At 54.9% G+C, this 25,057-nt stretch overlaps 1 protein-coding gene across 2 annotated transcripts in view; it reads left to right on the top strand.

The window, feature by feature from the left end:
- Positions 1 to 25,057, top strand: part of Piezo1 (piezo type mechanosensitive ion channel component 1) — a 73,433-nt gene that overhangs the window by 45,920 nt on the left and 2,456 nt on the right. Inside the window, exons 3-44 of one of the 2 annotated variants that reach the window (XM_021171157.2) lie at positions 1,569 to 1,691; positions 2,994 to 3,036; positions 3,135 to 3,273; positions 6,653 to 6,839; positions 6,984 to 7,197; positions 7,286 to 7,457; positions 7,562 to 7,648; positions 7,729 to 7,816; positions 8,684 to 8,784; positions 9,100 to 9,357; positions 9,986 to 10,097; positions 10,186 to 10,364; positions 10,458 to 10,606; positions 10,769 to 10,951; positions 11,193 to 11,305; positions 11,702 to 11,862; positions 12,003 to 12,179; positions 12,752 to 12,877; positions 12,967 to 13,167; positions 13,593 to 13,797; positions 15,904 to 16,008; positions 17,076 to 17,229; positions 17,327 to 17,570; positions 17,684 to 17,780; positions 17,873 to 18,044; positions 18,573 to 18,662; positions 18,738 to 18,838; positions 19,263 to 19,334; positions 19,688 to 19,788; positions 20,326 to 20,419; positions 20,490 to 20,546; positions 20,633 to 20,805; positions 20,925 to 21,031; positions 21,188 to 21,394; positions 21,595 to 21,853; positions 21,920 to 22,108; positions 22,243 to 22,555; positions 22,909 to 23,041; positions 23,128 to 23,275; positions 23,394 to 23,608; positions 23,740 to 23,898; positions 23,984 to 24,131. In XM_021171157.2, the coding sequence (XP_021026816.1) occupies positions 1,569 to 1,691; positions 2,994 to 3,036; positions 3,135 to 3,273; positions 6,653 to 6,839; positions 6,984 to 7,197; positions 7,286 to 7,457; positions 7,562 to 7,648; positions 7,729 to 7,816; positions 8,684 to 8,784; positions 9,100 to 9,357; positions 9,986 to 10,097; positions 10,186 to 10,364; positions 10,458 to 10,606; positions 10,769 to 10,951; positions 11,193 to 11,305; positions 11,702 to 11,862; positions 12,003 to 12,179; positions 12,752 to 12,877; positions 12,967 to 13,167; positions 13,593 to 13,797; positions 15,904 to 16,008; positions 17,076 to 17,229; positions 17,327 to 17,570; positions 17,684 to 17,780; positions 17,873 to 18,044; positions 18,573 to 18,662; positions 18,738 to 18,838; positions 19,263 to 19,334; positions 19,688 to 19,788; positions 20,326 to 20,419; positions 20,490 to 20,546; positions 20,633 to 20,805; positions 20,925 to 21,031; positions 21,188 to 21,394; positions 21,595 to 21,853; positions 21,920 to 22,108; positions 22,243 to 22,555; positions 22,909 to 23,041; positions 23,128 to 23,275; positions 23,394 to 23,608; positions 23,740 to 23,898; positions 23,984 to 24,131 (6,356 nt within the window). The remainder of the gene's footprint in view (positions 1 to 1,568; positions 1,692 to 2,993; positions 3,037 to 3,134; positions 3,274 to 6,652; positions 6,840 to 6,983; positions 7,198 to 7,285; positions 7,458 to 7,561; positions 7,649 to 7,728; positions 7,817 to 8,683; positions 8,785 to 9,099; positions 9,358 to 9,985; positions 10,098 to 10,185; positions 10,365 to 10,457; positions 10,607 to 10,768; positions 10,952 to 11,192; positions 11,306 to 11,701; positions 11,863 to 12,002; positions 12,180 to 12,751; positions 12,878 to 12,966; positions 13,168 to 13,592; positions 13,798 to 15,903; positions 16,009 to 17,075; positions 17,230 to 17,326; positions 17,571 to 17,683; positions 17,781 to 17,872; positions 18,045 to 18,572; positions 18,663 to 18,737; positions 18,839 to 19,262; positions 19,335 to 19,687; positions 19,789 to 20,325; positions 20,420 to 20,489; positions 20,547 to 20,632; positions 20,806 to 20,924; positions 21,032 to 21,187; positions 21,395 to 21,594; positions 21,854 to 21,919; positions 22,109 to 22,242; positions 22,556 to 22,908; positions 23,042 to 23,127; positions 23,276 to 23,393; positions 23,609 to 23,739; positions 23,899 to 23,983; positions 24,132 to 25,057) is intronic. The other variant, XM_029480475.1, reaches the window with a different exon arrangement.

Below are 25,057 nucleotides of genomic sequence, written 5' to 3'. Positions count from 1 at the left end.
TGGAGCAAGGGTTCTCTGACTCTGATGTCAGGGTTGCTCTTGGTGCTAATCTCGTCCTATGCTTGTCTCTCCTTCGCTCTCTGATACCCTGCCAGAGGTTGGACACTAGAGAGTACGTGGACCACAGCTGGAGTATCATCTTGCCCTCTGGTGCTCAAGGCTTAGCTCAGGGAGCCAGTGAGACAGGGTACCTAGCTAGATGCACAGTGTGACTGACTGCTAGAACCTTCTGGCATGGAACCTATGGGGAGGGTAATAAAAAGGAGTGGGTGTCACCAAGGAAGCTAGCCCTTGGGGGCCAAGGTCAGTTCTGAGGCTATTCCACACATTTGGACTGTGCCCAGGAAACTACATAGGACAGACATACTGGCAGTGGTAGCCCCCAGAAGAGAGGATCAGTGTGATGCTTTGGGGCTGTCCTTGTGGAAGAGACCTGTGGCTCTGAGGTTTTCAATGATGGTGGCCTCAGCAGCCTTGTGGCTTGATTTGACAGAGCTGCTACAGTGGGTTGATTGCCCACAGGCAAAGAGCTAAAGGCTAACTCCAGTCTCTGTATAGGTGTCAGAGGGCAGATGCAAGGATCAGAGCCCTGTGTCACCTCTGTCTGTCTGCAGCCAAGGGCTTCCCTGCTGGGTGGGCTAGCTGGGGCGGTTGGAGGCTGAGCGTGGAGGGTCCCATGGTTTGATGGCTGACTCCTGGCCGGTGTCTTTCCCACAAAGTGATCAGGAGAACAAGACCTTTGGGGGCTGCTACTCAGTGGGGCCTGAGGTGGGGGATCTATCCTGTTTGCTGTCCTGGAACTCACTCTGTAGACCAGGCTGGCCTCAAACTCAGAAATCCATCTGCCTCTGCCTCCCAAGTGCTGGGATTAAAGGCATACGCCACCATTGCCTGGTGGCTTCTTTCCTGTAACACTCCAAATGGAGGCAGCCGGCAGTTCACTTTTTTGGAGGCATTTGGCCCCATCGCCCAGGCCTCTTCTCTGGGATACCACCCTCCTCATAACTTAATTTCCAGCCTCCACACAGGGGCAGGTGAGCATCACTGGAATTGATAATGGTTTCTTGTTTTTCTGTTTGCTTCTTCTCGTTCCCAAGACCTAGCAGTGATATCCCTATATGCTAAATTAGAAAATTCAATTGTGTCTCGTCTGTTCAGGGGGCTTGGACAGTGTTGGTCTTTGGGGAGCAGGGAGCAAGGCCAGTGTAGCATCTGGGCCAGAGTAGTAGCTTCCTAAACTTCCCTAAACAGTGTCTGGCAGTCCCTTCCCCATTCTGGGCTGACATTCTTATTTAGAAACCAGAGTCACAACAGGGTCTGCCAACCAGGCACTAATAGGTGCCCCGGGGAGGGAACAAGCAACCCCTCGTGGGTCATTCTTGTCACCAAAAGCTTCTGTTGCCTCCTGGAAGGCACTGAGTTCTGATTCCTCACAGCCAGTCCCCTTGCCCAGAGCCTCTGTCCACACTGAGTGTGTATCTCAGACACATGGATAGGGCACGGTCTACCTGGAGGCTGTCAGGGTAAGCAGTATCCCACTGATCCCTGCTCTGCCCTTTCTGTCACAGGTCACACAGGTCGCCTGCTCCGTGCACTACTCTGCCTCAGCCTCCTCTTCCTGGTGGCCCACCTTGCTTTTCAGATATGCCTACACACCGTGCCTCACCTGGACCAGTTTCTGGGACAAAACTGTAAGTGATGGAGGAGCAAGTGGAGGGGGCGGGGGATATGAGGACAGCAGTCCTGGGTAGAGGGGATGAGGATGCCAGCCAGGAACCTCAGGCCTCCAGCCTCTTACCCAGGCTTAATCCAATATGGGCTGTGCCAGGTCAGCAGAGCCAGGCCATTCCTAGAATAGCCTCCTCTTCTTCCTCCTCTTCCTCCTTCTGCTGCTGATCCTCTTCTTTATTTTTATGTATATGAGTACAGATGTTGTTGGGAATTGAATTTGGGGGGGGGGGTTGTTTTTTTGTTTTGGTTTTTTCGAGACAGGGTTTCTCTGTGTAGCCCTGGCTGTCCTGGAACTCACTCTGTAGACCAGGCTGGCCTCGAACTCAGAAATCCGCCCCTGCCTCTGCCTCCCGAGTGCTGGGATTAAAGGTGTGCGCCACCACCACCTGGCTGGGAATTGAATTTTTAAGACCTCTGCTCACTCTAGTCAACCCTGCTCATTTAGTCTCTGCTTGCTTTATATTTATATTTATACATAAGTATCATTGTGGCTGTTTTCAGACGCACCAGAAGAAGGCATCAGATCTCATTACGGGTGGTTGTGAGCCACCGTGTGGTTGCTGGGATTTGAACTCAGGACCTTTGGAAGAGCAGTCAGTGCTCTTACCCACTGAGCCATCTCTCCAGCCCGGCCTCTGGGCTTTTGGTGCCCACCTGTCAACATCTTCCTCCTGTGCCTGCTTGTAGCTTAGTCTGTGTGACACCAGGTGTCCTCAGTGTCCCTGTTCGTCCTTAGCGTCCTTGCCCTTGTACCTGTGCACGGTGTATCCAGTGGGCACCTGCCTTCTAGTCAGGCAGGAACTGATGCCAGCTTTATGTGTAGAAGGCCTGGGGGAGCCCAGTTCAGCTTCCTAGGCCATTTCCAGCCCCGCCTGCCTGAGAGTTCCTGCTGTCCTGCCAATCACAGCCAACGGACCAACCAGGCAGCATGCATATACCTGGCTGCCTTTGGCTCCCCTGTCTATAAAAACATTTTCCATTTTCCAGCCAGGCATGGCACTTGGGAGGTAGAAGCAGGAAGATCACTGTGAGTTCGAGGCCAGCCTGGTCTACATAGCAACTTCCAGTCAGGATTATTATAGAGAGACACTGTCAAAAAAAAAAAAGGCAACAGATTCAGCATCAGCATTCCTGAATCATTGATGCTCTGTCCTACATGAGGTCCTAACAGTCATGCCCATAGGGTCCCCGGGCCTCACAGGAATAACCACTGGGCACCCTGCCTGGCCTGGGAGCTCCTTCCTCAAGCCCTTTCCTTATAGGTAGCCTTTGGGCGAAGGTGTCTCAACACATAGGGGTTACAAGGTAAGATCTGCGTTCCCTCCACCCCCTCTGTGAGCTGAATCCTAAGGATGGCGTCACATCTCCTCACCTTGCCCACTCTGCCTCCCTGCCCTTCACAGGCTGGACCTGAAGGACATCTTTAACACCACCAGGCTGGTGGCACCTGACCTGGGGGTGCTGCTGGCGTCCTCCCTTTGCCTTGGCCTCTGTGGACGCCTCACGAGGAAAGCGCGGCAGAGTCGGCGCACCCAGGAGCTGGTAAGGCACCGCAGCAGCAGAGATGGGCGTGAGGGTGTTAGTGCTTCAGTCCCACTCTGACAGTTTTTGACGTGTTTTGTTTGTTTTGTTTTGTTTTGCTTGGTTTGATTTGGTTTGGTTTGATTTGATTTGATTTGGTTTGCTTGAGACAGGGTTTCTCTGCGTAACAGAGCCCTAGCTGTCCTAGAGTTCGATACATAGACCAGGGTAGCTTCAAACTCACAGTAGGCTGGCCTCAAACTCACAGAACTCCATCTGTTTTTGCCCAGAGTGCTGGGATTAAAGGTGTGGGCCCACCACCACTGCCAGGTGACAGGTTTTTGGTTTTTTTGTTTTTTGGTTTTTTGGTTTTTTTGGGGTTTTTTGTTTTTGGTTTTTTGGTTTTGGTTTTTCAAGACAGGGTTTCTCTGTATAGCCTTGGCTGTCCTGGAACTCACTCTGTAGACCAGGCTGGCCTCCAACTCAGAAATCCACCTGCCTCTGCCTCCCGAGTGCTGGGATTAAAGGCGTGTGCCACTACTGCCCGGCTCCCAGTGACAGTTTTGATTTTAACACACGTAGACTTTTAAAGTTAAGTTTGAAGGATATTTACATGTAGAATATGAAGAAGGATGTGGGAGAGGAACCCGAGTTTTGCTACATTCTCCTGTTCTCTTGTCCCGTGCGTGGCTCTGTCCACTGGAAGCCTGCTCTGCAGGACACAGTTGTTGTTGTTGTTGTTGTTGTTGTTGTTGTTGTTGTTGTTGTTGTTCTTCTTCTTCTTCTTCTTCTTCTTCTTCTTCTTCTTCTCCTTCTCCTTCTCCTTCTCCTTCTCCTCCTCCTCCTCCTCTCCCCCCTCCTCCTCCTCTCCCTCCTCCTCCTCTCCCTCCTCCTCCTCCTCTCCCTCCTCCTCCTCTTCCTCCTCTTTCTTCTCCTTCTCTTTCTCATCCTTCTCCTTTTTCTTTTTTTAAGGTTGATATATTTTATGTATATGAGTACACTTTAACTGTCCTCAGACACACCAGAAGAGGGCATCAGAACCCATTACAGATAGTTGTGAGCCACCATGTGGTTGCTGGGATTTGAACTCAGGACCTTTGGAAGAGCAGTCAGTGCTCTTACCCACTGAGCTATTTCACTAGCACCCCCCATTTAATATTATTTATTTATTATTATTTAGATGAATACACTGTAGCTGTCTTCAGACACACACCAGAAGAGAGCATCAGATCCCATTACAGATGGTTGTGAGCCACCATGTGGTCGCTGGGAATTGAACTCAGGACCTCTGGAAGAGCAGTCGGTGCTCTTAGCCTCTGAGCCATCTCTCTAGGGCCCTAGTTCTTAAACACCAGAAACTCCAGCGGATCTGTGCAATGGGAACTGTCACTTGTGGGCATCAGCCAAGCTGAAATATACCAAGCTGGGTTAGGAGGGGCCAGGGTCACCTCCGTGCATGACCTGAGGCCATCTCAAACTTATTTCTCGGGTGAGCTAGGTCCTGCCACTGCCCCCAGGGGCCACAACTGGACACTGAGCACCCTTGAGCCCTGTTTGAGGTCTGTGATCCAGCTTCCTCACGCCACGGCAGGCTTAGCCTGTTCCCCCACCCCCCAAGCTGAGGTAGGATTTATGGCCACCCAGGTGTCTTGGTGCAGGCACACCCTGCTCTCAGACAGCAGGTCCCAGAACCCATTCATCAACACCTGACACTTGCTGGGCTCTAGAGGAAACCAGAGAGGGGTAGGGACTCCAGAAGTCTTGGGAGGTGGGGGCTGGGTGGAGCAGTGAGGATCGGGTAGCTGGGTGGGGGGGCGGGGGGCATCTGTCCCTGTCAACAGCAATCCCTTTCTTCCTTTGCCTGGAATTGCTCATTTGTCTCAATGCCTCTCAAGAAGTTCTGGGGACCTAGGCCAGGTCATCTTATCATCTACCCCAGGGGCGTGTCCTCTTATAGCAGGATAGCTATGCCTTCTTCCCTCCGATCCTCCTCACCCATGCCCTTACTTCTACCTTCTATGGGCTGTAGAAGGGGTGAGCTCAGCGACCAGCCACTCTGCCTCCTGGCCTGGCCTCCAACCTTCATGCTTCTCATCTGTGATCCCCAGGATCTTGATAGCCGCCTCAGCCAGATGGCCCGTGAGGGCAGGACCTGCAGGCTCTTCTTTTATGCCCAGGCTCCACACCTTGCTTTGCAGATGGGACAGACTGAGAGGTTAAGCCACTTTCCTAAGACTATGCAATATGGAGACTATTGGTGTTGGGAGGTACCCATACTATCTAGCTCTAGAGTCAAGGCACTCAGCCTAAGTACCTGGTATCCCCTCAACTGTTCCCACAGGCACAGCTCGGGACATGGGCTGCCAGAAGCTGGCTTGAGCTAGTGCTGCTGACGACAGCCTGTGTCCTTTTCTGCCATACTCTGGCCTTCTCTGAGACCTAGGATCCTACTCTGTTCTGGGAAACCACCTATCAGTGCCAGAGAAAACAAGTTCTGTCAGGGACTGTCCCGTTTCTTCCCAGGTAGCTAATCACTTCTGCCATTCTGAGGGGTCAAAGAGGGCTAGCAGCAATCCTAAACATGGCATCTCCTCTGGGATACAGAAAGGCCGGGAAATGCCCAGTTGGAGGGCTGGAGGTGCTGATGCTGCTGTGTTCCCCAGAGTCGCCCCTCTCTCCCTAGAAGCCCTACAAGGTACAAATGTAGCCTTGCTCTCCCTGACCTGTGGAATTGGGGCAGTCATCTGTCACCTCTGGATCAAGGATTATGGGTCTGTAAATGCCCTAAAAACTGTAACGTAGGGCACATGGTATGTGTGTATACACTCTTTTCCAGACTGGAGAGATGGCTCAGCGGTTAAGAGCACTGATTGCTCTTCCAGAGGTCCTGCGTTCAATTCCCAGCAATCACATGGTGGCTTACAAACATCTGTAATGGGATCTAATGCCCTCTTCTGGTGTGGCTGAAGACAGTGACAGTGGACTCACATACATAACATAAATAAATCTTTTTAAAAACCCAAAAAACTCTTTCCCTCTATCCCAAAAAGGCCTCTCCCCAGGAGCCCAACAAAACTGACACAGGATCTTCAGGGACAGATTTGGGACCTGGGTGGCTGTCTTGTCTTTTAGGGCATCCTGTCCAAGATTGTGCAAAAAGATATATTCCAGAATAGCTGGGGCATCCTATGCCTGGCCTGGCAGAGTTTTGTGTTTTAGAGTAGCATGGGGCTGTGGGGTTGCCCACTCAGTGAGAAGGGAGAGAAAAGCTGGTTTCAGGCTGTGGGCGACATCAGAGAGGCAGGTGTGGGACAGGCCTCATTTCTTACTTCAGCTAAGTAGATGAGTCTGGAGTGGCCTCAGTGGTGATGACCCTGACGTCATTTCCCCATGACTTCAGCAGGATGACGACGATGACAATGACGACGACGATGACATAGATGCTGCCCCAGCTGTGGGGCTGAAGGGAGCCCCTCCCCTGGCAACCAAACGCAGGCTGTGGCTGGCCTCCCGCTTCCGGGTCACGGCCCACTGGCTGCTGATGACCTCTGGACGGACGCTGGTCATTGTGTTGCTGGCACTGGCAGGTACCCCGGGGCTGGGGCTGGAGTCTTGACTCTGACTGGCATGGCAGTGGCGGCGGTGGCGGTGGCGGGGTGGGGTGACTCAGCTTCCCGATGGGTCAGGCCAGGAGTGACGCAGAGTGCCTGTGCCCACCCCATCCCCTGTAGGCATAGCCCACCCTTCAGCCTTCTCCAGCGTCTACCTGTTGGTGTTCCTGGCCATCTGCACCTGGTGGTCCTGCCACTTTCCTCTCAGCCCCCTGGGCTTTAACACCCTCTGTGTCATGGTGAGCTGCTTTGGTGCCGGCCATCTCATTTGCCTATACTGCTATCAGACACCATTTATCCAGGACATGTTACCCCCTGGGAACATCTGGGCCAGGTAAGGCTTCCACACAGCCCCACCCACTCCAGCCATAGCTCTGCTGCTCGCAGACCTGGCAGTCAGTGGCCTGGCCCTCTCTGAACAGGCTATTCGGTCTCAAGAACTTCGTAGACCTCCCTAACTGCTCCAGCCCCAACGCCCTGGTACTCAACACTAAGCATGCCTGGCCCATCTATGTGAGTCCTGGAATCCTGCTGCTGCTATATTACACAGCCACCTCTCTCCTGAAGCTCCACAAGAGCTGTCCCTCAGAGCTGGTGAGTCCCTGCTGTCAACTCTGTTGGTGTCTGGCACACGGGTGAGGTGGATATTCTAGGGACTCCCAGCCCCGGGACTGCATTCAGGGTTGTGGTCTCTACAGAGGAAGGAGACACCCATGGGGGAAGAGGAACATGAGCTGGAACTGGACCAGCTGGAGCCAGAGCCCCAGGCTAGGGATGCCACCCAGGTGAGCAGGCGGTCAGGGAAGTATTGGAAAGTGACGGGGAGCCATCGGCAGCGACTATCTGACCCACACATCCTCTGCAGGGTGAGATGCCCATGACCACGGAACCTGACCTCGACAACTGCACCGTGCATGTACTAACCAGCCAGAGCCCCGTCCGCCAGCGTCCAGGTGAGTTACAGGCTCTGTGGCCATGGGATGCCCTCCTGGGAACGTTATTAGCAGGGGCCCATTCGCTCTGATCACTATGTGGGCAAGTCTAGGCTGCCCCCTGGTGGCCATAGGTCTTATACGCACTCCTTGCCTTGTGCTTGAACCTCCTAGGGCCAGTTCTATGGCTGACCCCCTAGACCCTTTGGGTGGCCCTCCAGGTCTCCTATTTTCTGTTCTCAGGTGGGAATTGTCTACCCATGGTTCAAGGCCCCAGGAGCCTCTGTCATTCTGAGAGCGCTGGCCTGGGGGGGTTCCCTGGTCTGCATTAGTGTGGAGACTGCTAGATCTTTTTCTAGGTCCTTATTTCTTTTCCTTGAACTTAAAAGGAAAATCTTTAATTACATTGATTGATTGAGTGAGTGAGTGAGTGCAGGGGTGTCAAGCTATTGTATGCTTGTGGAGGTCAGAGGACAACTTACAGCTATTGGTTCTTTCTTTCTATCCTGGGGCTTGAACTCTGCTCCTCAGGCCTGGTGCCAGGCACCTTAGCCTGCTGAGGCATCTCGCAGACCTCCACTTTTGCAACTTGTCATTGTGTGTAAAGTGTGAGAGTCGCCGATCTGAAAGGGCCATCTCCTACAAGAGAGTCTTAAAAAGGTGAGGCCAGTAGGGTTTGGCCAGGGTTTGGCCATGACATTCCAGAAGGCTCGGACTCTTCTGTTGGCTTTGGCCAGCATCCTCTGTGGCTGCCTGGTGGGCCTGGCCCCCTCCCACCTGTAAGGCCCTGACACTACAGACAACCTGCTCCATGCTCTAGGGCCACATTGAGAATGGGAAAGGACCCCATAGTTCCTATCTGGTTACTAATCTCAGTCCCACCCCTAGTTCGCACCAGGCTGGCTGAGCTGAAAGAGATGTCACCGCTACATGGCCTAGGCCACCTCATCATGGACCAGAGCTATGTGTGTGCCCTGATTGCCATGATGGTAAGGAACAGCCCCTCCCCGACCCCCACCCCCCAGGGAAGAGCAGTCCCTCCCCTCCTCCCCACTCCCCGGCCACTGCAGTCTTCTCATAGAATGCAGGGAGATGGGGTGTAGTTCATGTCAAAACCTGAGGTCCAGTTACCAGTAAAAGTGCTGGAATTGCCCATGTAAGTCACCAACATCCCGTAACTGTGCAGTGTGTGTGTGTACATGTTGTCTGTGGGCTACCTCACAGAAGGCCTTACCGTTGGGGGCTGAAGTGCTGGCCGGGTGTCCCATGCAGTCCCTGCTGACTGACCCTGGCTGTGCCTGCAGGTGTGGAGCATCATGTACCACAGCTGGCTGACCTTCGTCCTGCTGCTCTGGGCCTGCCTCATCTGGACGGTGCGTAGCCGCCACCAGCTGGCTATGCTCTGCTCGCCCTGCATCCTGCTGTACGGGCTGACGCTCTGCTGCCTGCGGTACGTGTGGGCCATGGAACTTCCCGAGCTGCCCACCACCCTGGGCCCTGTCAGCCTGCATCAGCTGGGACTGGAACACACTCGCTACCCCTGCCTGGACCTCGGTGCCATGGTGAGTGTCACCTGCTGTATCTGGGTAGTGGTCGGATTTCTCCCTGGGAACCCAGTGCTCTGCTCATTGGCCATTGGTTTGGTTGGGTAGAGATTGAAGGAGAGTGTGTCTGAAGTCAACAGTGGGTTCCTTTGAGTCCACCCTAGAATATAGGTGTTGTGACCGAGTATGTGGCATGCTGCCACAATGTCCTTGATGCTGTGAGTGTCTGTATGTATTCTGTCTGCCCTACAGGGCTCCACTGTGTGGCATTGAGTGTCCATGACTCAGATCTGGTCCGTTTGTCTCTTGGGTCACCCAAGTATCCCTGCATGAGGCAGGTGTGGTGTTGCCTGCCCACTGTAACCTGGTGGATTTTAATACATCTCAAGTGAGACTATGTGTGTACTAGTGTATCTATCTGTATGCATCTGTATGCATGTGAGTGTAAACTTGTGTTTACCAAGTCTGGGCGAAGTATGTAAGATCAGGAGCCTATGTCTGTGAGGCTTTCACGTACGTCCGTGGATCTGTGACCATGAACTACACATGCGCGTGAGGTTGAAGCTGAGATCGCGGAAGAGGCTGAGGGCTCTCCGAGGCCCTGGCTCATGGGCTGGGCCCTCGGTGACACCCCTGCTCCCCACAGCTCCTCTATCTGCTCACATTCTGGCTCCTCCTGCGTCAGTTCGTGAAGGAGAAGCTACTGAAGAAGCAAAAGGTGCCTGCGGCGCTGCTGGAGGTCACGGTGGCCGACACCGGTGAGCGGCACGTGGGAGGGTGGAACCTCCACCCACACTGTCCCCTCTCTGCCTAGGCTGTCACTTCACCTTCTGTCCCACTCTGCAGAGCCCACACAGACCCAGACGCTGCTGCGGAGCCTGGGGGAGCTGGTCACTGGCATCTACGTCAAGTACTGGATCTATGTGTGCGCCGGCATGTTCATCGTGGTCAGCTTCGCCGGTCGCCTGGTAGTCTACAAAATCGTCTACATGTTCCTCTTCCTGCTGTGCCTCACCTTGTTCCAGGTGACAGCGGGGATGGGCAGGTAGGGCTCATGGACGGGGCTCTGTCCCTCACCTGCCCTGCTCACCAGCCATTCCACCCCTGTCCTCCTGCAGGTCTACTACACCCTGTGGAGGAAGCTGCTGCGCGTCTTCTGGTGGCTCGTGGTGGCCTATACAATGCTCGTGCTCATCGCTGTGTACACCTTCCAGTTCCAGGACTTCCCCACCTACTGGCGCAACCTCACGGGCTTCACGGATGAGCAGTGAGTAGGGTACCTTAGGGGCAGTACCACTGAGCGCCCTTCAGGGGGCGGTAGAGGCAGCTTCCTCGACCCGTCCCATGCTCAGATTCTCCAATCTGGTTCACGAGGGCTACTGGGGCAGGGCAGAGTAAAGGGCTGATGGCGCTCGCTCTCTTTTGCCAGGTTGGGCGACCTGGGCCTGGAGCAGTTCAGCGTGTCGGAGCTCTTTTCCAGCATCCTCATCCCTGGCTTCTTCCTGCTGGCCTGCATCCTGCAGCTGCACTACTTCCACAGACCGTTCATGCAGCTCACTGACCTGGAGCACGTGCCACCACCAGGCACCCGCCGCCCTCGATGGGCTCACAGGTTTTCTGCTTTTGAGGGCCACGGGTGTTTTTTGGTCTGCGGGAACTGGGGTTGACGCTGGGGGCTGTGTTCTAGAATTAGCCGGCCGTCCTGCGCTTGGACGGGAGCCGTGAGGCAGCCTTAAGCCATGTAGACTTGGCCTAGAGTTTACAGATGGACTGGTGGAGATGGGGTGGGGGGGCTGTCTCAGGGAAGGGAGAGCCAGGGACACGGGCAGGAAGTGACTCTTGGGCTTTCCCAGGCAGGATGCAGTGAGCGAGGCCCCACTGCTTGAGCATCAGGAGGAAGAGGAAGTCTTCAGGGAAGATGGTCAGAGCATGGATGGGCCCCACCAGGCCACACAGGTCCCTGAGGGTGAGGCTGGAAGGAGTGGGCAGAACACAGCCCCACAAGGCACACAGGGGGCTAAGAGGCAAATCCGTGCTCAGTTCTGCCACCTCCTGGATGTCGGTTTGAGGAAGGCAGACAGGAGCTCCAACCCTTCTTTGTGGCCCTTCCTGTTTCTTCAGGAACTCAGTCCCCTCCTCACCAAGGTCTACCCCCTCCATCCTGAGCTCCGCCCCCTCCATCCTGAGCTCCGCCCCTTCCATCCTGAGTTCCACCCCCTTTTACTGAGTCCTCCCCCCTTCTACTCCCCCCTCCTTCTAAACCCCTCTAAGTCTTCCTTTCCTTCCTAAGCCTCACCCCTTATCACTTCTGTCTATCTCTTCGCCAAGGCCTATCCCCCCTCACTGAACCCCACCTCCACAGGTACAGCCAGCAAGTGGGGCCTGGTGGCTGACCGGCTGCTGGACCTAGCGGCCAGCTTCTCAGCTGTCCTCACCCGAATCCAGGTGTTCATACGGCGCTTGCTAGAACTTCACGTCTTCAAGCTGGTGGCCCTCTACACTGTCTGGGTAGCCCTGAAAGAAGTGAGTGTCCCAACCTGAGCTGTTTCCTCGTCTGAAGCAGGGTCTCTCCTGCCCTGGCTTTGTTGGCTGCTCTAGAGCCAGGCCTGCTGGGTTACGGCAGTCTAGTCCCAGTGCTGCCCACTGCCATCTGTGCTCCACAGGTGTCTGTGATGAACCTGCTGCTGGTGGTGCTATGGGCCTTCGCCCTGCCTTATCCACGCTTCCGGCCCATGGCCTCCTGCCTGTCCACCGTGTGGACCTGTATCATCATTGTATGCAAGATGCTCTATCAGCTCAAGATTGTCAACCCGCATGAGTACTCCAGCAACTGCACTGAGGTACAGGCCTGGAGGCGTCCCTAGGGCCCGGGGACCACCTGAGGAGTTGCCCCAGTGATTCCTCATGGAATATGGACGGGGCCAGTGACTCCTGCAGTGAGAATAGAGGGGCCCTCAGGACAGCTGTGCCTAGATTCACCTGGCTTCATTCTTTCTATTTGGGCATCCATTTACACCTTTGGCCTTGACCTGTTCCCTTCCCCATCAAGGTGGCCCCAAGACTGACGGCCCTGTGAACCTCTGGTAGGGCAGCTGTTGTCTACCCTGGACCCAACCTGCTGCTTTAGCTGTGAGATGGGCTTAAGATAGCACCTACAGGAGCTAGAAAGATGGCTCAATGGTTAAGAGCAGTGACTGCTCTTCCAGAGGTCCTGAGTTCAATTCCCAGCAACCACATGGTGGCTCAGAACCATCTGTAATGGGATCCAATGCCCTCTTTTGGAGTGTCTGAAGATAGCAACAGTGTACTCACATGCATAAAATAAGTAAATCTTTTTAAAAAAGGATAGCATCTACAATCCCCACTCCATCCAGGTCTGGGACCTGGGGCTCATGCTCACCCCTCTTTGCAGCCCTTCCCCAACAATACGAACTTGCAGCCTTTGGAGATCAACCAGTCTTTGCTGTACCGTGGCCCTGTTGACCCTGCCAACTGGTTTGGGGTGCGGAAAGGTTACCCCAACTTGGGCTATATCCAGGTGAGTGGGGACTGACAACCAGAGTGGATGGTCCTTGATGGTCCCCACTGATCCCTGACCCCCACTGAACCCTGACCCCACCTTCACAGAACCACCTGCAGATCCTTCTGCTGCTAGTGTTTGAGGCCGTGGTGTACCGGCGACAAGAGCACTACCGCCGGCAGCACCAGCGGGCCCCTCTGCCCGCCCAGGCTGTGTGTGCAGATGGCACCCGTCAGAGGCTGGACCAGGACCTACTTAGCTGCCTCAAGTATTTCATCAACTTCTTCTTCTACAAATTCGGGCTGGAGGTGAGGCTGGGAGTCCTTTTGGCAGGAATGATAGCAGGAGATTCCCCTGAGCATCTCTAGTGATGCCCAAGTTCTGTAAGCACAGCCTATCCCGAGGCTAGCACAGAGGCTTGCCACATGCCCAGGAAGGTCAAGGAGGTTGGACTGAGTCCTCCCTGGCAGAGGTAGACCAAGGCTGCACTGTCTGAAGCTAAAGTCTTCCCCAGCCGTGAGGCTCCTCATCCTGGGGCCTTGGCTTCCTCTAAGTATGATAGAGATGTGTCTAGCCTCTGCTGTCCTAGGACGGTGGTCTGGGAGACTGCTCCCCTCGTCCCCAGTAAAGATGAGTCACTCTGTGACCTCAGGGCAGGCAGGGCTGCTCTGAGCCTGTGGACCTGGAGTAGCTCCCTTCTTATTATTATATCCACCCCTTGATTCCCCTCCAGATCTGCTTCTTGATGGCTGTGAATGTGATCGGGCAGCGCATGAACTTCATGGTGATCTTACACGGTTGCTGGTTGGTGGCCATCCTTACACGCCGGCGCCGTGAGGCCATCGCCCGCCTCTGGCCTAATTACTGTCTGTTCCTCACGCTGTTCCTGCTGTACCAGTACCTGTTGTGCTTGGGCATGCCGCCCGCACTGTGCATTGGTAAGCCACAGGCTCCTCAGGGGCTTGGTATGTATGGTCGCATGGAAACTCCTGGGCTGTTTCCTGTTCGCCTTCCTGACCTACACAGCTCCACACCTACATTCCTGCCAAGGGAACCCGTTAGATCTTCTGTAGCCTGTACATTCTCTCTGGACCACTTGAGCCATAGCTATGCTATTTCACGAGGTTGGCTTTCTGAGGGCAGAATGGTGCTATGTCCGTAGGGCTGTGGATGCCTTCAGGGCCGCAGCCTCTCCTGACAGCCTATGGCAGCAGTGTCCTTGTCGGGCGTGTTGTCTGTAGTAAAACAGCACCAGCTCTTCTTTGTAGCTGTCCTCAGTTTGGCCGTTCTCCTGTGTCCTCTTCTCCTAGCCTATGACATTTCTGGACAGCCAGGTTGGTGGCTTTGCCACATACCTCAAAGGTTGGATGTGCCTGGTTAAGCATGAGGAACTTTATGGGCAGAGTTCATGGTGGTCCATGTGGTGGTGCCACAGACCTGGTGTAGCCCATGACTACCCATTTGACCTGTTCAAGCAACCTTGCCTGCCCACGTCTGGGTGCTACAGACACGGGATTAACACAGGGTGACTGTCCACGGCTCCAGTGGCGGCTTTTCTTTCTGTTCTCATGCGTCTTCGGTCTTCCACTAGCTTCTGGGTGGGGGAGGGGGGAGCTTGCATATTTCAACTATGTATTTAAAGGTTTTTTTTTTTAATCATCCTAAGGGTGAGGGTGGAGCCCATGATTTACACGTTAGGCAAGTGTTCAGTCCCTGAGCTACACCCCAGTCCCCTTCTCTTTGTTTTAAACAGAGCAGAAAGTGTTTCAGGTCCCCAGATTGTCCTCTTGTTCCAGTCTGTGACGTTCAGTAGACATCCCTGGCTCACCCACCTCTCTCTCCCAGCTGGGTGATTGCTGGGGTTTCCTTGTCCTTCATGTCCTTGCTGAATAAACAGCCTCTCCTTTCTGTGAGGTTGCTTGGGATATCCCTCCATAACTGGGTTGTGTACCTGGGACAGTTCCACACATTCATTTCACACATGCTCTTAGAGGGCCCTGGTTCTTGACAAGCATGCCCAATCCTGCATATCCCTCCATGCAGATCTTTGAAGTCAGCCCTGCGCTTCGCCCCCTCCGCTTGGACATCAGACCATAGTCTGTCCAGTTCAGTAACATCACAGAGTGGGATGGTTCAGTGGGCCTCTGTTGCTTTAGCTTCTTTCTCTTAATGGGTACAGGAGAAATCCTTCAACTGTGCTTTCAGTAATAAGTGATGGCAGGGCCCTCGAGGTTGTCCTGTTCACTTAGGAGCCTCGCAGGTGTGGTTGCCGAGGCAACCACATCCAGGCTGTATAGTAGTTGAAGGGTATCTGAGTTAGTTCTCGCTTTATGTTTTATTTATTTATTTTTAAGATTTATTTATTTTATGTATATGAGCACACTGTAGCTTTACAGATGGTTGTGAACCTTCATGTGGTTGTTGGGAATTGAATTTAGGACCTCTGCTCGCTCTGGTCAACCCTGTTCACTCAGTCCCTGCTCGCTCTGGCCCAGAGATTTATTTACTATTATAAATAAGTACACTTTAGCTGGCTTCAGATGCACCAGAAGAGGATGTCAGATCTCATTACGGGTGGTTGTGAGACACTGTGTGGCTGCTGGGATTTGAACTCAGGACCTTCAGAAGAGCAGTCAGTGCTCTTACCTGCTGCGCCATCTTGCCAGCTCTCACTTTGTGTTTTATTATTTTATGTTATCATGCTGTTAAATTGTATGAACCATAATTCATCCCAAACACTGGCATCTCCTTGGGAGGTGCCTGCCCTGTCTCAGGTGAGGTTCACCATGGTCTTACCCTCTGGCCCATCCGTGGGTTCCAACCTTATCCCCCCATCCCTCCAAGCTGGTGTAGTTCTGCTTAGAGATCATGGCCTGTAGGAATCTCTGAATCTGTGGGTCAGTGTTCCTGAGACGGAGAGAGTGATGTGAGAACAGGTTCTGACCACACTGGAACATGTGACACCGTCCCCAGCCTCCAGGGCTCCTGGCAGCAGAGGGGATAAGGACAGCATTTGCCCTTTCTGATGTGCCCCCTGTCCACAGACTATCCATGGCGCTGGAGCAAGGCCATCCCCATGAATTCTGCCCTCATCAAGTGGCTGTACCTGCCTGACTTCTTCAGAGCCCCCAACTCCACCAACCTTATCAGTAAGTGTAACTGCATCCTTACCCCAGGGCACCTGCCGCAGGACAGCATAAGGACTCGGGCGGGGTGGGGCGGGGTGCTTGTTGGATACACAGGGACCTTTGTCTAGAACTGGAACCAGCAAGAGGACAGGTTGTCCACGTGTTGACAGTTGAGTGGACAGTTCCACACATTCATTTCACACATGCTCTTAGAGGGCCCTGGTTCTTGACAAGCATACCCAATCCTGCATATCCCTCCGTGCAGATCTTTGAAGTCAGCCCTGCGCTTCGCCCCCTCCGCTTGGACATCAGACCATAGTCTGTCCAGTTCAGTAACATCACAGAGTGGGATGGTTCAGTGGGCCTCTGTTGCTTTAGCTTCTTTCTCTTAATGGGTACAGGAGAAATCCTTCAACTGTGCTTTCAGTAATAAGTGATGGCAGGGCCCTCGAGGTTGTCCTGTTCACTTAGGAGCCTCGCAGGTGTGGTTGCCGAATGTGTGTCTTCATTCCAAAAGAGAGCCATGCCACCCTGCAGCCTCACCCAGATGGGTCTGACCCTCATTCACACAAAACGTGTCCCAGAGTGTGTGCGCACACAGTAATACGGACCTGTGTGTTCATGGGTGTGCAAGGCAATGATCTCACGGGTGCAGGGAAGCCATAGCAGCCCACGTTCCCTAACACATGTGCGCGTGTATGGCACACATACACACCGGGGTGTCCTCAGTAGGACGCCTTCCTGTTTCCAGCCTTTTTTTTTTTAGATGTATTTATTTATTTATTATATGTGTGTACACTGTAGCTGTCTTCAGACACTCCAGAAGAGGGCATTAGATTTTTGTTACAGATTGTTGTTAGCCACCATGTGGTTGCTGGGATTTGAACTCAAGACCTTTGGAAGAGCAGTCGGCACTCTTAACCGCTGAGCCATTTCACCAGCTTTTATGTAGACACTTTTTTTTGTGAAGTGGGAGGAGGCCCTCGGTCCCCGGCAGTACAGTCCTCCTCCCCCTCCTCCTCCCTATCCCCCTTCCTCTCCCACTCCTGCAAGCTGCATGCCCCTGAGACACCTCTCCTGTCCTGCAGGTGACTTCCTCCTGCTGCTTTGCGCATCCCAGCAGTGGCAGGTCTTCTCAGCGGAGCGAACGGAGGAGTGGCAACGCATGGCGGGCATCAACACTGACCACCTGGAACCCCTGCGTGGGGAGCCCAACCCTATACCCAACTTCATCCACTGCAGGTAGGTCCTACCCATGACCACTCTGAAGCACTCGCTAAGGGGCTGTCTGGGATGACCCAGTAACCTCAATGATGTCTCCCCCGCACCTCCCCCCCAGGTCCTATCTGGATATGCTGAAGGTGGCCGTCTTCCGCTACCTGTTCTGGCTGGTGCTCGTTGTGGTGTTTGTCGCGGGGGCCACCCGCATCAGCATCTTCGGGCTGGGGTACCTGCTGGCCTGCTTCTACCTGCTGCTCTTCGGCACTACCCTGCTGCAGAAGGACACGCGAGCCCAGCTTGTGCTGTGGGACTGCCTCATCCTCTATAATGTCACCGTCATCATCTCTAAGAATATGCTGTCGGTGAGCAGACCCCTCACATGGCCCCGCCCCTTCCCACATGGCCTCGCCTCCGCCTACACGACCCCGCCCACTCCAGGGGCCCTGAGTTAACCTGCCCCCACTCCCGCCCCCAGCTCCTGTCCTGTGTCTTCGTGGAGCAAATGCAGAGCAACTTCTGCTGGGTCATCCAGCTCTTCAGCCTCGTGTGCACAGTCAAAGGCTACTATGATCGTGAGTGGGCAAGGGATGTGGGTGGGGGCCGACACAAGGAGACCCACTGCTTCTGGTGCCAACCCCTAGCCCTGCTGGTCTCTGCCCCACAGCCAAAGAGATGATGACCAGGGACCGGGACTGCCTGCTGCCTGTGGAGGAGGCCGGGATCATCTGGGACAGTATCTGCTTCTTCTTCCTGCTCTTGCAACGGCGCATCTTTCTCAGCCACTACTTCCTGCATGTCAGCGCTGACCTGAAGGCCACAGCCCTGCAGGCATCCAGGTCCGCACAGCTGCTTCTCCCAGGGGTGGAGAAGACACCCCCCCATCCTCAGCGGGGGTTTCTTCTACAATAGCAGCTCCACTTGATCCTGTCACCTGAAGGGAGACCAAAGAACCCCCAGTGCTTTGGTATCATTAGGGCGGCCCTTGCTGCCCATAGCTGGACACACTAAAAGGCAGTGTGGCCCCCAGTGGCCTGAGTGGCCCCCAGCTGAAGGGCTGTGACATGGTATTATGCTTCCAGCAGAGGTCTCTGCCCCTGGAGCTAAACTTAGGGTCAGCTGCTTCAACTACCCACCCCAGAGTTGCCACCCTATGTCCTTTTCTGTGATGGTTTTCTGCCCCAGAGAAAGAGGTGACAGTTCCTCTCTCGTGGCTGCAGGTAGCAGGTGTCTTCCAGCACATGGCTCAGTGTAAGGAGGACCAGGCAGGCTCCCCAGGCACTGGGGATGAGCCCAGCTCATCCCTGAGGTAGAGAAAGCGCATGCGTCTGAGATAAGTGCTAACTAAGGTCTTGCTCTTCCTGCAGGGGCTTTGCCCTCTACAATGCAGCCAACCTGAAGAGCATCAACTTCCACCGCCAGATTGAGGAGAAGTCCCTGGCCCAGCTGAAAAGACAGTAGGTGTTATCTGGGCTAGGAACCCTTTGACCCTTCTGGCCAGCCTGGCACTCAGAGCTCCTCCCTACTTGTAGGATGAAGCGCATTCGTGCCAAACAGGAGAAGTACAGGCAGAGCCAGGCAAGTCGTGGCCAACTCCAGTCCACAGACCCTCAGGATCCCAGCCAGGAGCCAGGTAAGCGTGGGTAGAATTCACCTCAGAGGATGCCCCTGACATGCACACGCACACACACACACTCTGCATCCAGGCATGTGTGCTGCTGAAGTCTCCCTGTACCTGTACAAGTGGTGTGTCACAGGGTCCTACTCCCTTGTCCTGTGCTACATGTAAGTGATGTGCCACAGAACCCTGTCCCAAGTCCCGTGCCATGTGGTCTGTTCCCCTTTGTCCCTGCAGGCCATATGGCCACCTGGGACTGTCTACCTGCACTTGTGGCCCCTCTTCATCCCTCCAGGGCTCTGAGACGTGGCACCACATGGAACCTTGCTACTGGGGTAGTCTTGTGTCTGTTTCTGTCCCTGTCACTTGCCCTTGTACCCAAGACAGGCTGCCCTCACAGCCTCCCCTGCTTGTTCACGCTTGCCTTGCCCCTCCACAGGGCCTGACAGCCCAGGGGGCTCCTCCCCGCCACGGAGACAGTGGTGGCGCCCCTGGCTGGACCACGCCACAGGTACCCTGCCTTGACCCCTCTGTGCTCCTGCTGTTAACCCTCCTGCCTACTAGCTCCTCCTTGTCCTGTCTGGTTGTGTGCATGGACCTAACATGTGCATGGTTCTCTGTTCTGTGCATGGACCGCCTTCCCCATCCTGCTGAAACCTGCATGAGATGGTCCAAGTGGGAAGGGTGGCACTCAAGTAGGAGCATGTGGGAGGAAGATGCTGAGAGGGAACACCAGTCATTCTTAACGATGGGCTTGCTACCACCCGACTCAAAACTGAACACAGGAACTCCGGAACTTCTCCGGGCCCTGCCGTGGAGACTGGCTCTCACACACACACTCTTTCCTCCCCTTGCTGACTGCAGTCATCCACTCTGGAGACTACTTCCTGTTTGAGTCGGACAGTGAGGAGGAAGAGGAGGCCCTCCCTGAGGATCCCAGGCCTGCAGCTCAGAGTGCCTTCCAGGTGAGGTGGAGCCATGCCTTCCTGCTCTGTCTGTGGAGTTCCTGGTCAGGGCAGTGTGCAGGAACAGGTATCTGAGGGCTGTGGAATCCTACATAGTAGGAGGTCCCCCTAGCCCTTCAGACCTGCCCAGGCAGCTAGGGATACAGGTTGTGATGTGAAGGTCACAGGCCACCAATTGCTCCTTTGTTCTCACACCCACCCTCCTTACCCAATGAGCCATGACTGCCACCTGCTCTAAGAGAAAGGCCATGTGTGCCTACTGAAAAATGGGTGTCATGGGATCAGGAGAAGCCCTTGTCCATCTTTGGGGCCCTGGCACTGGTCAAGCTGGGCAGCTGCACGTCCGTCTCTGGAGACCATTTCCAGAGAGTGCTTGGGGCACTGAAGACCCGCAGCTGGAGAGAGAGCAGATGGCTGGCCATAGCTGGTATATGGTTGGCCCGGCGTCATCTTCCTTGGGAGGGGACCATGATGCCAGAGTGAATGGGTATCTCAGCTAGAGATGCCAGGCTCCTAACAAACAAATCTGGCTGGCAGATGGCATACCAGGCATGGGTAACCAATGCCCAGACAGTGCTGAGGCAGCGTCGGGAGCGGGCACGGCAGGAGCAGGCAGAGCAGCTGGCTTCCGGTGAGTTGTATTTGGGGGCTTCAGCAGGAGAGCTGTAGGGCTATCTGATACTGACTGTGTCTGTGACCAGGAGGTGACTTGAACCCAGATGTGGAGCCAGTAGATGTCCCAGAAGATGAGATGGCAGGTATGTGTGCTTGCTGGGAAGGGGGCAGAGGGCTGAGGGCTCTTATGGCTAGCCGACCCTCCAGCACTGTCCTGCCCTCTCTATAGGCCGTAGCCACATGATGCAGCGTGTGCTAAGCACCATGCAGTTCCTGTGGGTGCTGGGCCAGGCCACGGTGGACGGGCTAACGCGCTGGTTGCGTGCGTTCACGAAGCACCACCGCACCATGAGCGATGTGCTGCGTGCAGAGCGCTACCTGCTCACCCAGGAGCTTCTTCGGGTGAGCCAAGCCCCTCCTATACTTCATCAAGGCCACATCCCCACTGCTGCCTGCTGCGCCCATGTGGAGCAGAGCCGGGCCAAGCCCAGGGGCTGAGGGCTTCTCCATCCTCCCTGCAGGTTGGAGAGGTACGCCGAGGTGTGCTGGACCAGCTTTATGTGGGTGAAGATGAGACCACATTGTCAGGTCCCGTGGAGACCCGGGATGGACCCAGCACAGCCTCAAGGTCAGTGTGGGGCCCAAGGGGGCTTGGGTGAGTCGGGGGCCCCCATTTCTGTGTGTCCTCTGGAGGAGTCATTGGGGTACAGTACTGATCTCAGTTGCCCCTTGTCTTCCCGGCACCAGTCCTCCACCCTTCCCTCTGTAACCTTTTCTCCCACAGTGGGCTGGGAGCCGAAGAGCCTTTGAGTAGCATGACAGACGACACCAGCAGCCCCCTGAGCACAGGCTATAACACCCGCAGTGGCAGTGAGGAGATTGTCACCGACACTGGGGACCTCCAGGCTGGGACCTCCCTGCACGGCTCCCAAGAGCTTTTAGCCAATGCTCGTACCCGGATGCGCACAGCCAGCGAGCTGCTACTGGATAGGTGAGATGGGACTAGGCTGTGTGTTTCAAGGGAATTCTCCTGAGCAGGAAGCCCAGGGGCAGAAGCTGGGTAAGGGAGGCAGACCTGGGTAGGCCCAGGCCTGGGATCAGAGTCTGTCTATTGCCATGGTTGTGGGCAAGGCTCTGCACCCCAGGGGTGCTCTTGGCTCTTGCCCCCAAATTCCCGTGGTCCTGCGGCAGGCGCCTGCATATCCCTGAGCTGGAGGAGGCCGAGCAGTTTGAGGCACAGCAGGGCCGGACTCTGCGGCTGCTCAGGGCTGGGTACCAGTGCGTGGCGGCGCACTCGGAGCTGCTCTGTTACTTCATCATCATCCTTAACCACATGGTGACGGCCTCGGCTGCCTCCCTGGTGCTGCCCGTGCTTGTGTTCCTGTGGGCCATGCTGACCATCCCGAGGCCTAGCAAGCGCTTTTGGATGACAGCTATTGTCTTCACTGAGGTGGGTAGCAGCTTGTAGGGTAGGGGCTGGGCCACATGGCCCATGGCTGAGTGCCCTGTCCTGCAGGTCATGGTGGTCACCAAATACCTGTTCCAGTTCGGCTTCTTCCCCTGGAACAGCTACGCTGTGCTGCGGCGCTATGAGAACAAGCCCTACTTCCCTCCGCGAATCCTGGGCCTTGAGAAAACGGACAGCTACATCAAGTATGACCTGGTGCAGCTCATGGCCCTCTTCTTCCACCGCTCGCAGCTACTGGTGAGCCTGCCAGCCAGTGCAGGGGTGGCAGGGCTGCCTTGGCAACTCTGGGCATTCCTGAGCCCAATTGCCCGGTCTGGTCTAAGCATGACCTGACCTGGGTCAGGCTCCTCACCAACCCGTATCCTCCGTAGTGCTATGGCCTCTGGGACCATGAGGAGGATCGCTATCCCAAGGACCATTGCAGGAATAGTGTGAAGGACCGGGAGGCCAAGGAAGAGCCAGAAGCTAAGCTGGAATCGCAGTCTGAGACGGGCACTGGGCATCCCGAGGAGCCGGTGTTGGCTGGTACTCCCAGGGACCACATCCAAGGGAAAGGAAGTATTAGATCCAAGGATGTTATCCAAGATCCCCCAGAGGACCTTAAGCCCCAGCACACGAGGCATATCAGCATACGCTTCAGGAGGCGCAAGGAGACTCCAGAACCCAAAGGAACAGCAGTCATGGGTGAGAGCCCAGACTAGACCCCTGCCATGTTCCTGGGAGGGAAGGAGACACAGATGACCTCTCAGTTGGATTTGGCCAGCCTAGTACAGGGATAACCCACTTGGAAGCACACCATTGCTCGGTGCTCTTCCTGTATCCGTCCTTGGAGCTGTCCCTACGCCTGGGATGAGTATCTATGGGCTGAAGTCTTGAGGCCACCCCGAGAGAGGACACAGTAGCAATAGCAGCCCCTCACTAGTGACTGTCGGGAATTTCCTGTGCTGTCCATGAAGTGGGGTGAGGTCAGCCTGTTGGGGTGGATACCCAGTCCCTGATAGGCTCACTGGCACTTCCCTGGACATACATACTCACAGAGACTGAGCACGAGGAGGGAGAAGGAAAAGAAACTACAGAGAGAAAGAGGCCGCATCACACTCAAGAAAGATCAAAGTTTCGGGAGAGAATGAAGGCAGCTGGGCGCCGACTGCAGAGCTTCTGTGTATCACTGTGAGTGGCCTGGCTAGGAATGGGAAGGGTGTTAGGGCAAGAAGGTAGTCCCTGGCTCTATACCCTCTGAGGCTGTCCATCCACAGGGCCCAGAGCTTTTACCAACCCTTGCGGCGTTTCTTCCATGACATTCTGCACACCAAGTACCGGGCGGCCACCGATGTCTATGCCCTCATGTTCCTGGCTGATATTGTCGACATCATTATCATCATCTTTGGTTTTTGGGCTTTTGGGGTAAGTTGACTTGAGGCCCCAGCACGAATGGCTGGCCTCTAAGTCTTTGGAGTGCACTGGCTTAGGACCCTGAGGTGTACTGCCGCTCCATCTCCTCAACCTGTACCCTCTGCTACAGAAGCACTCTGCAGCCACGGACATTGCATCCTCGCTGTCAGATGACCAGGTGCCACAGGCCTTCCTGTTCATGCTGCTGGTCCAGTTCGGTACCATGGTCATCGACCGTGCCCTCTACCTGCGCAAGACTGTCCTGGGCAAGCTGGCCTTTCAGGTGGTCCTGGTGGTGGCGATTCACATCTGGATGTTCTTTATCTTACCAGCTGTCACTGAGAGGTGGGTGGTGTGAGGTGCTGTACGTTGGGGCCTCAGTCTGCCCTGAGGTACTGTACTCTGGGTGTGGCACAGCTCTGGTTGGCCTGAACGGTTTGTCATGTCTCCCTGACACCCTGTCCTGTCCCATTCAGGATGTTCAGCCAGAATGCGGTGGCACAGCTGTGGTACTTCGTCAAGTGCATTTACTTTGCCCTGTCCGCCTACCAGATCCGCTGTGGCTACCCCACCCGTATCTTGGGCAACTTCCTCACCAAGAAGTACAACCATCTAAACCTCTTCCTTTTCCAGGGGTGAGTGTGGTCTGCCTAGGGATCGTCAGGAGCAGTCAGAAGCCACTGCAGGCTGGCCCTGCTGATGCAACCCTGGCCTTGGCAGGTTCCGTCTAGTGCCGTTCCTGGTGGAGCTGCGGGCCGTCATGGACTGGGTGTGGACCGACACCACGCTGTCCCTGTCCAACTGGATGTGTGTGGAAGACATCTATGCCAACATCTTTATCATCAAGTGCAGCCGAGAGACAGAGAAGGTGCCAGGGCAGAGAGGACGGATGGGTACTTGTTGGGAATTCACAACCTGCATGCACAGCAGCTCAAAGAAGGGAGCTATCTAGAACTCTTGTGGACAGTGGACTTGTCTTGTGTAACATTTGGTTTGTGTGGTAGGGACTATTAGCTGTTTGTTACCAGAACTGTTTCGTGGTTTAGCATACTCACAGAGGACAGGTGCTCACCACTGCAGCCAGCTTTAGGCCATCACCTAATGTCCTAATGCCCACAGAGGACATTTAGGACATGTCCTCTTTATTGCTCCCTATCTCCTCTCCACCCTTGGTGGTCTGTAGTCTCCTTGACGTGAGTTTGCCTGTTTACACAGAACCATTTCATACCAAGCTTCCTCGCCTTAGCAGCAATCCTCCACCTAGCAATGCTCCCAAGAGCCTTCCTTGTAGCAGGTCAATACTCCTGCTTAGAGCCACATAAGCGATCCTGTGCAGTGCAGGACCACTGGATGGACTGCTGTTTTCACTGTTCCCCTACACATGGCCTGTGTGAGGTCATTGTCCAGAGAGAAAGGATGCTCAGATGACACCCTGCATGTACTCAGGTCTACTGTTCTATGTGTGTGTGTGCAAGTGCCCACGCAAGCCAGAAGAGGGCACCAGATGCCCTGGAGCTGAAGGTACAGGCAGTTGTGATCCATCCAACATGACTTCTGCAAACTGAACTCTGGTCCCTAGCAGAGCAGTGTGTTCTCTCCATCACTCCTGAAACATCAGTTTTTTTTGTTTGTTTTTTTGGTTTTTCGAGACAGGGTTTCTTTGTATAGCCCTGGCTGTCCTGGAACTCACTTTGTAGGCTAGGCTGGCCTCGAACTCAGAAATCCGCCTGCCTCTGCCTCCCAAGTGCTGGGATCAAAGGCGTGTGCTACCACGCCCGGCGAAACATCAGGTTT

This window comes from Mus caroli, chromosome 8 (assembly GCF_900094665.2).
Source record: "Mus caroli chromosome 8, CAROLI_EIJ_v1.1, whole genome shotgun sequence".
NCBI classification, from domain to species: domain Eukaryota; kingdom Metazoa; phylum Chordata; class Mammalia; order Rodentia; family Muridae; genus Mus; species Mus caroli.
The sequence above is the reverse complement of the archived record's forward strand: the minus strand, read 5'-3'. Positions and strand labels throughout refer to the sequence as shown.